This window comes from Aedes aegypti, chromosome 1 (genome assembly GCF_002204515.2).
Source record: "Aedes aegypti strain LVP_AGWG chromosome 1, AaegL5.0 Primary Assembly, whole genome shotgun sequence".
NCBI classification, from domain to species: domain Eukaryota; kingdom Metazoa; phylum Arthropoda; class Insecta; order Diptera; family Culicidae; genus Aedes; species Aedes aegypti.
Window position 1 is genome coordinate 113,555,035 of NC_035107.1, and position 10,414 is coordinate 113,565,448.

The following is a 10,414-nucleotide window of genomic DNA, read 5'->3' on the forward strand; positions in this document are numbered from 1 at the left end:
ACAATACGCTAATTTGAATGGTATTTGAGAAGTTTCAAATCTTATATTTTTTATGTTATTTTCTAAATGGCACAGTGCTTATGAAAAGATCAGAAACTAACATCATGCGGCTAAAATGGGTTTGGGATTTTTGTACTTGTTTGCAGTACTATAACCCCATATTAATCCCTCTACCGGCAGCTTCACTTTTTTAAAATATTCAAATCGCGATAACTTCTTTGTTTCTCAATATTTGTGAAAAAAATTTCCACAACTGCTCAAAAAACTCTCTTATTTTCAGAATCTGTATCGGTTTTGAGCATTGGTCATCTATATTTGGAGATATTCCAAAATTCCTTGGGGGACCGACGCATAGATAACTCTCGTAATTATCTCTGACTACAGATTTTCTTCTCATATTCGGTTATACGCTTTTCAAAACTAAACTTTGATGAAAGTCTATTGTGAAGAAATTAAACAAATCGGTGTAACTGTTTTTGAGCAATGAGCTTTTATGTTTTTAGTACCACTCTAGCCGTAACGAGATCTTGAAAACATTTTAAAACATCATATTGAAATTTTATATGGGAAGTGTCGGTCCCCCAAGGAACACCGAAATATTTTTAAAACCAGTTGACCAATGGTCAATACCGACATAGATTCCAAAAGAAGAAGAGGTTTTTGAGAAGTTGTGAAAAAATGGTGGAAAAATATAGAGAAACAAAAAAGTTATCGCGATTCATATATATTTTTGTGCTGAAAAAATGAAGCTACCGGTAGAGGGGTTAAGCTAAATAATAGCAAACAAACTCATGAATATCTCTTCTGCTATCTGTCGAATTGAATTTCTCTCTTCAGCAAATTTCTTTATTATGGTTTGAAGAATGAGCTTTTACAATGGAATAATAAGTTTGTACTTATATTACAGTACAAGCGTGTTTGGAACATACCTCAAAATTTCTTTATAGTAATTTCCATATAAACCTACATTGTCTTTGGGCCACCTTGAATCATTATCTAGAAAGCTGCGAATTTCACAGAACACTATTTTCATAGCAAGGATAGTAAGGAACATATGTGAGATTGAATTCTCAAACAATTTTTAATTTTGAACCGCCCTAATGTACATAAACACATAGATAGGCAAATTCAAACATATGTGCAAGTCTCTCGAAATCAAAAAAAAAATTACTCTGGACCCCCCGACCGATTATTTTGGTTTTAGCAGCAAATGAACGCGAGAAACCTAGACTTTATTGTGGAGAAGTTTCAGACTTACCTATTTTTTTGTAATAAACTTGCTCTACGAAACACACCGTGAGCTATTCCCTAACGCCAAATCCACCTGTTCATGAATTTCAGCAATAAATATGTGGTTTTTATCGTTTACTGTTTGCTTTATAATCTGAGAATGCAAAATTCGTCATTTTCAGAGTCGTAGTTTAAATAAAACGTAAGGTTACGAGCCGCCAATGAGTGATATGATTGTTTTCAATAATTCGTTTATTGAAATATACATATTTTAAGTATGCATGGAACGTTTTCCTAATTCTTTATGCAAAGTATTCATCTAATTTGGTTTGTCTACAGTTCGTCAATAATCAATTGTGTTCTGGAGTTATTGTTTATTTGGAAGAAAGGGTTGATTCTGCCACAACTAAGGCCTGAGTTTCTATATTTTGTATGTTTTTTTTTTAATTTTGAACTCTGACATGATTCACAATTTTGTCTACAAACAAAAAAAAAATACCTGGATGTATTGAGAAAGGCTTCAAGTAGTTCGTTTTGCACCTCTACTTTGAATCAATGATTTTTAACCAATAAGTTCCTCATGAACAGGGATTTTTCTTTAATTTGAATCATGAGTTTACCGAAGTTCATGTAATTGAAATATTTTTTTTACGTAGGACTACGTCTTTCTTCTCTTTACAGGAGTGAAAATGGGATTTTTAAAACCAAGAGCGTAACGTTGGCATGAAGTATTTTAAATTCATAACTTTTTGCTGGCTTAACGAATTTCCTTGATTAGGACCTCAATCAAAAGACAAGGCATCAAAGGTTTATGTCGTTTACTTACTGAATCCCTTACCAAGACATCAATTTCATTTATCCTATTCCCCAGATCAAAAAGCGAAGAATACGAAAAGGAGGAGCATCATCTGCTATTCTAAGGGTATAAAGCATACCTCCGTCGTAGTATTCGGTTTCATTCTTTTTTCGCTTTCGACCTAGTAAGAGCTCCGCCGAACCTGCTCAGCTCCTCGTTACATGTGCCACAGAGCTCTTGATCATCAAGCTGCTGCAAATCCGGATTGTGAAATTGCTCAAGATTTGTAGATTGACTAGCGCCAACGCAAGGTTTGTACGAGATGACTGAAGAAAATCAGCCAAAGCCTCTCGTAGAAGCGCCAATAGTTATCGCCAACGCAAACCTCATCGGGCGTGGAGGATTCAACCAGCGCCGTCAAAATGTGTTCGTTTTACTCGAATTCAACAATTCAATCGGTCCTTTTCAGGGCCAACAAATGTGCACTAAAGAGTTAATTGTGTTATATTTCCTAATGATTATTAAAGATTTCAGTATGTTAATTTGCGTGGTTGTGTAGACTCTTCGGTACGCTGTTGATTTCGTTTTTTTGTCAAGTTAAATAGTTCGAAAAGTGTTATTTTATCACACTTAATTAATGCAAACACCTCGTCATTCCTAAAACAAACGAGTTCAATGGATTCACTGCACCTCAACTCGCAATTAGTACGCGGAAAGTTAGAGCCTATTTTGTATAGGCACGTCGATTTTTCATCATGGAACGTCATTGCAAACAGTGCTCACTTCTAATCGACATGAAAACAGACCTATTTACGGTGTGTGAAGGGATGTGTGCCGAATCGTTTCACGCCGGTTGTGTTGGTGTGAGTGAAAAAGATGTATGCAGTTTTTCGAAAAATATTATTTGGATGTGTGACCCATGTATGGCAGCCTTCTGCAGATTTAGAGAAAACAACTTCACTGATGTAGCAACCAGCACCGATCTGTCTAATCCGATAGTTGAAGACGTTAAGCAGCTAAAAAGTACCGTAGCTGTAATCATGCAAACGCTATCAAAAATCGTTGAAATGCATGATACAATTGATCATCACAACCGATCCACGCCTATCTCATCGCCTAAGCCTTTTGATGGGATCAACGAGATCATCAGCAGCACCAAGCAGCAGCAGGAGAGTGTAGATTTGCCTACCGAAACTGATGAGAGTTTGTTCTCATTATACTTGACCAACATCGACAAACGTGCTACGGTGAACGACATTAGCCAGATGGTGTCTCGACACCTTGATGTACCGCTTACAAAATGCTTGGACGTCGTTAGGCTGGTGCCGAAAAGTAGAAATTCAAATACATTGGATTTCATTTCATTTAAAGTTGTTCTTGATACGCAATTAAAAAAGACAGCTATGACCGCATCGACTTGGCCGAAAGGAGTGAAATATCGGGAGTTTGTTAATCGATTTAATGACACTTGGCAACCTACGTAAATTTAATTTGATGATAATACGCTTGAAAAATTAGATGTTACTAGTTTCTGTTATGTTCGTTCTTTTTGTTTCTGATTTTTCGTTTTCTTATTTTAATTTGAGGCTGATGTATTGAACTTATCTGTTGTTAATTTGTTGAATAGATGTTTGTCAATCGGTTAATATTAAGTTACAGTCTGAACTGCACAAGCGGAAGACGGTGAAATAAATAAATAAATAAATAATGTGTATAACACATACTTGCTATATCTGATAAACAATATCTGATTTGTTGAGAATAATTGACAATTGCTAATAGGGGCCTTACTTAGCAGAGTGGTTAAAGACCGCAGCTACAAAGCAAAGCCATGCTGAAGGTGTCTGAGTTCGATTCCCGGTCGGTGCAGGATCTCTTCGTAAGTGGAATTTCCTTGACTTCCCTGGGCGTAAAGTCTCATCGTACCTGCTATACGATGTAAGAATGCGAAAATGGCAACTTTGGCAAATAAAGCTCTCAGTTAATAACTGTGGAAGTGCTCTTTATACACTACGCTGAGACGCAGGCTCTGTCCAAGTGTGGACGGTATGCCAAGAAGAAGAAGAATTGACATTCTGAATTATAACTAAAGGAAGGTTGCAATTATGACAATTGACTTAAATTCAAATGCAGCAAATTATATGGCGTAGTTAAAGTCATGCGGTCGTGTCTTGTACACTGTACTGATTTTTTAAAAGCATTTTACTTTGAAATCCGAAACTCTGAAAAAGCTTCCAAACCAAATAACAGATCTCCCTTTAAACCATAACGTAATTGAATACTCACAATCACAGCACCTGTCATCTATCATCAAACATCCTATCATCTGCAAAAAGCTACCGCACTGTTGTTAGAGTCTGACCCAGAATTGATCGAAGTTTTGTCCATAGTAGTCCTACGTCAACCCCGCGGTAATGTAACAGACATTACCCACCCTAATTTTTTGTTCTAAATTTTCTCTCCATGGACCAGTGCACGAGTTCACGAATTTGACGTTTGAACGGTGCCGAATTCACTCGTTGCCATGATCACACAAATAACACGGAGCGTCAGATAGTAAACTCGTGCATTGGTCCATATGCCGATATGAACATAAAAAGGTTACTAGACCCGATTATTATGATTCAGAACAATTTGGGAACTCGAAAGGAAGTTTGTTTGTTCTTTATTCTTTATCTCGATATCTCCCTATCTCTATGGTCGATATCTTAGATATCGAGATGTGGAGTGGCGACTGTATCACAATTAAATGATCAGCATCAAATTATCAGAATAAGTAGAATTTTCATGAACTAGCACGAACTACAATATCTTTACATTGAAGAGGATATTTTTTGATTGAAAATTTGAATTTTCTTTATTAGGTAGCTAGAAACTTTACAGTTTACTATAGAAAATATCATGTAAAATTAAGTTCACTAAGAGGCTCATAAAAGAAGCGAACCAAATGACGCCTTTTTACGTCCGTTTTTAAAATTACATGTACCGTTTTGATTCATATTACGGACAGCTTCATATTCCGGACACTCACGTTTGTATGGGAAACATTTCACACGAAATGTTTCAATTTTCGCCGTCCAAAAGTTCTCATTTTCGAGGCTCGTTTTATTAGGTTTTTTTTCCATAAATATCATTGCAAATTTATAATGCCCAACTACCTTAGACGTCTCTTAAGTGGTTAAACGATTTCAATTGATGATTTGACTGTTCCATTAATGATTATCATGAGCTGTCCGTAATTCGAATCATAGCGTCCGGAATATGAGGCAAAAGTGAGGGAGCGTCCGGAATAATAATCACGAAAAGGCCACACGTTTTGATTTATTTAAAATTATTCAAGTTGCGAACGCGTATTCTTTACCCACCATCAGAAAGTTAAGGGCTTCCGACGCTTGATAACGCTAAGAATTCATACAGAATGATTTATTTTGTATTGTCCAAGCTGGGTTAAACTTCACTGAGGCCTTAAGTGTCCGTAATATGAATCAAAACGGTATTATGCAGGAATGAAAAAAAAAAACTTACCATCTAATATTTATAACTCAGTGTCTCCCTCCTGGAATTATACCATTTATCTTCTATACACTAATGAATTACACTTGCAGAATCACACACTTCGAAAAAATCGTGTAATTTTGTGTCATATAAGACCGACATATTAAAGCAAGTAAAATGACACAAAATTACGTTAGAATTCATTTTACACTCGTGGTTTTGTGAGCAAAACTAGTAATTTTACTAGTGTCAATGTTGTGTGCCGTAAATTTCAAACATGACGTAATTGATAATTGCATATCAACATAACCTCAAACATTCCAAGGGATTCCCCGCACTCATTTATTTCGGATACTAATTGTGAGTAATAATGAACACTTAAGTTAAATTTTCACATTGTATTTTATTCTTCGAAATTGTATTCCACAAAAAATTCCATTCAAATACTTGATTGCTGTATCGACGGGTGTAAGAGGAACATCTTCCATGAAATCGATCAAGCAGCAGCTGCATGCCACCACGGGCACAATGATATATACAAATCACTAAACACTCTTTTATATTTATTTCTTATGCTCTAAATTCACTTAACACTTGCCAAGTCAAAGAACATTGTGATTGCACTGAATTGATAGTTATATCAAGGTTTTCACTCGAAAGCTATAAATTACTTGGCTCATATATGTTTTGTTTTACTCCCATTGCGTTTGACGTTTAACAAATGTGCTGCGGTGCATTATGTCATCATTCGAGTAATTTTAAATCATTATGCTGTAAAATCAAATCAAGTGACAAAATACTGCAGTGCATATTTAAAAATGGAACTGAATTTTGGTGTTTTCATGTTTACGTCATCGTTGATTTAATAAAGTTTCAGATTTCAATTTGTGTCATGATCAATTACGTCAATATAGACGACTACGTCACCTTCAAAAATGAGATTTTTTTAGTGTGCACACCAATATTTACGACCACATATTAATTACTAGCAAATCAAGAATCTTTTCACATAAAATAGCTTCAGGATTATAACTGCACCATTACTATGTCAGCAATTTTGTTTTTGTTTTGCATCAAACATTTTCACTGCTCAAATCTAATACTTTATTTAATTCACTAAGCCATCCCGGGGAGCAGTATTCAGTTCTACACAAAGCGAAATCCAGAGGAAACAAACTTTCGTATCCTTTCGGCCAACTTAATCCTCTACGAATTCTCCAATCACTCGCGCACTAATAAAAACAAATGTATAATGTTCTCTTAATAAGAAGCTGTCGAACATTGATGATTTTTTGATTAATAAGATCTGTTTGGAAAATAAAACGCACGAGTACGTCTTATCGCGGTCATGATTCAAAACAAACTTGACGGTGCGAATGACGCCGTCAACAAAGTTGATAATCACGTAAATTTACATTTCGGTACACTAAAATTTAGTGTTACGATATACTTTTATGGTTTGAAATATCTGAATTAATAACTCAGCCATTAATTTCTAATGGAGCTGTAAAATAGGTTATAGGACATTGAGACTTCCTAATACATCAATGGTAACGTAAAACTTTTGAGTTTAGGTCGTAAAATAATAAATCAAAATAAGTTTTACGTCATCTGTAAATCTCATTATTTTTAAAAGTGTGTGTCTTAATCACCCTCTCTTTTAAAAGAATCGTTCCCATCCATTGCACTCAACCATTACTCTCCGCATTTAGTGCCTGCTGTCTGCACCAAATTCTTCATCACCTCTTGCAGCACCACTCAAGACATTGTTTAATCAATACTGCATACACGCCGAAACGAGAGTGGAACTACTCCCAAATCCCCAAGACACATACAACACCTTTCTTCCTTCCCCGCATTAAAACCGGCAGTGCTTTCTTATCTGCATAGAGGCAACTTACGAAGCCTTGACGCCCGACCGAAGGGAAGAAGAACTCTGCGGCAAACCAAACCCTCTGCTTACTGGAGCGAAAACCTTGCTTCGATTCGCAAACCGCAACCAAATTAAAGGGACTACTTGCAAGAAATGCGTGTTTCGAACCGAGGACGACTCCAAGCCACCATCAGTGGGATTTATTCGACGCCCCAAGCGAACCAGACAATGGAATTAATGAGATTACTTTTTGCGGGTGATTCGAAACAGAACGAAGCTGCTCGCATGTGTGGAAAATTTTATTGGTTTAATTACGACCCCGTCGTCGACGTTTCTTCGAGCGGCTGGATAGTCCTTGTCACGAGCAATTACTGCCGGGAGGGCTCAACCGAAAGGCTGGGAGGGATCAATCGTCGAACTGCAAATCCCCAATGGTTGCGTACTGGGGTGGGTAATCCTTCGGTGGTCGAGGGCTTTCGGGTGCCTGGTCCTTTCCATGGTCCACCGGAATTGGAAGAGAAAATGGCTTACGAACGGCTACGTCCCACTGCGTTCCATTACAGTACATGTAATTGACGCGGATTAAATCGCTATAGGAGAAACCGGTCCGGTTGCCGAAGTCCTCTTCGGGATCCCATGGTTTCTGAAAATGTACGAACTCCAAGTGTTTTTCGGGAGTACATTGCGTTATAGTCCAAGGAACTTACCAAATTGACCATCACGGCATCATCGGGTCCACCGGCCGCAGCATACCGCGAATACATCATCACGCTTCCGTAATCAAAATCAGTCCCATAAACCTCCGATTCTTCAGATTTCTTCACTTCGAAATTCTTCGCAACCATGGGCCAACTAAAGGTTGCGCTTTGGTTAACCCAGATGTACTGATTTCGGTCCGGTCGGATAAACTCATGATGGAATCCAATTGAATGCATCAGTTCATGGACAACCATTCCAGGTCCTTGGGAGAAGCACGGGGGCTGTAGATTAACTCGATTCCATTGATTGTTCTGATACCGCCCTGTGTAGGACCAACAGCCTGAATCGTCACGTGTAAACGTCACATAGTACGGTTGATTGGTTCGTGGAACAAAACGTATACAGGTCTGCGTGTTGAATTGCCATATGGCATGATCTATAAGAAACTCCTCCAACTCGGCTACAAAAAATGCAATGTTAATAGCAACAAATTTTGAAAATTACGATTCGTTAAAAATCTCACTGAATTCTGCTCCATACACATATGGAACGACTGCCTTTGGCCACAGCCGAATCTGAAACGTCGAAGTGGGAAGCGAATTTGCTGCCTGCTTGGTGTCGGGTTCCATCTGGTCGAAGTGTTTCATTCCCACCTGGCACCCGAATGGGTTTCCAACGGCTCCCTTGGCGTACCATTCTTCAACACATTTAGCGTTTTGTCGATCCCGGGCGACCGTGGGATCAACTTTGTCACTCTTACCCGGAACAGGTCGACGCTGACCGTTAACCGAAAGACCGAAGAAGGCGAAAACGGCCACCGAACAGAAAATTTCGAACCAAATGTTGCGCATTGTGGATTTTGACTAACTAAGATCGTACTTCAACATGAATCTGGTTTTACAGGCTGGAATTTGTGCGATGATTGGAGAAAGCCACGACACTTGTGTAAATATTGAACGGATTAGTGTAAACAGCTGTTTTTCGATTTGGAAAGTATTCTGATGGTACATATGGCATTGTTTGTTAAGACTTCGACAAGACAGATCGTAGTTTGAAATATATGAATAAGCTTGGATTTTATTATTTACTACATTAATTGAACTTTGAAGTTTTAATGAAGTAGATGGAGAAAAGCCTCGTTGAATACTACTAGGAGATCATTCAAAATGGCGTAAAAACTCCATATATTTTAAAAACATAATAATAAATGAAAATGGCAAGCGCGCATCGAGCACGTAGCTAAGGATTTCAGAACCCAGTGTGGAATTAAATTTGGAATCATCTTCATTTGTAAATTGTGCACTGATGATAACTAAATTCGCAATAATTTTGTTTGTCGAGGTGAACTAGCCGGGGCTTGTAGTAAAATTTGATACTTGATAAAGGTTCCGAGCACTCACACTGAAAGCTGTCATTTTTTAATGATCTGCATTTTTGTATATATAAAATAATGATATTTTGAAAGTATAATAAATTCAACAAATCATTATGTTTCCAACGTTCAGCAATAGAGTACTTTTTCACACTTAAAATCCCCAAATATTAAGATAAACTTGGAATAAATAATTCTATAGAATTCGGCGCTACATATTAGCTTTTACAAATTGGGTGGAAAAAACGACCCATATTCCAATCATAAAACGGCTGAAGGATAGACACATTTGCAAGAATAATAGATCCTATTTAGACACAACTACACATACTATACCCAATGAAATCGTTGATTATATATATCATGTAGATAGATTCGATATAGATTCTCCACAATCCGTTATTACATCATAACATAACCCTCAACATTGCTTCTCGTATTCATAATACTAGACAATTTAATACTCTCTCTCGATCTAGAGCGCATTCCAATTTTGGTCAAAAACGTTTTTCCTTCCTTGGTCTTTCGAAATATAACGTCTTACCTAGACATCTCCAACAAATTACTAACAGCTTTTTCTTCAAAACTAACCTTAAAGAATTCCTGCGGCGAAGAATTCCACATTTACTTATTTGAATTGAAACTATGTCGTTAAAACAAAAGATTGTTAATCGTCTCCAAACAATTAGTTTAACTGTTTAATAATAATGATAATTCGTATTTATTTAAAATTTCGTATTTGTAGTGTAAAATTTTCTTTTTCATATGTGCTTCTTTAAAAGGATTTACAATCCACTAGAAGCACTTAGCTTTGTTATTTTGTTTCAAACTCCCTGTTGTTGTCATTTTTGATTATTCTCAGCCTCTTATAAATATTTGTTTTCTTAATTTAGCGTTGCCTGTGGCTGAGAATTGAGTGTCCATTACCAGGGGGCTCGTCATGAGCTTT

General features: G+C 37.0%; 1 protein-coding gene across 1 annotated transcript; it reads right to left on the bottom strand.

The window, feature by feature from the left end:
• Positions 1 to 7,641: 7,641 nt before the first annotated feature.
• LOC5569253 (high choriolytic enzyme 1) lies at positions 7,642 to 8,978 on the bottom strand. Its single transcript, XM_001658347.2, has 3 exons — positions 8,617 to 8,978; positions 8,102 to 8,553; positions 7,642 to 8,037 (listed from the first exon to the last, which is right to left on the bottom strand). The coding sequence occupies exons 1-3, from the start codon at positions 8,942 to 8,944 to the stop codon at positions 7,801 to 7,803; spliced, it is 1,017 nt and encodes a 338-aa protein (XP_001658397.1). The 5' UTR covers positions 8,945 to 8,978; the 3' UTR covers positions 7,642 to 7,800.
• Positions 8,979 to 10,414: the final 1,436 nt, after the last annotated feature.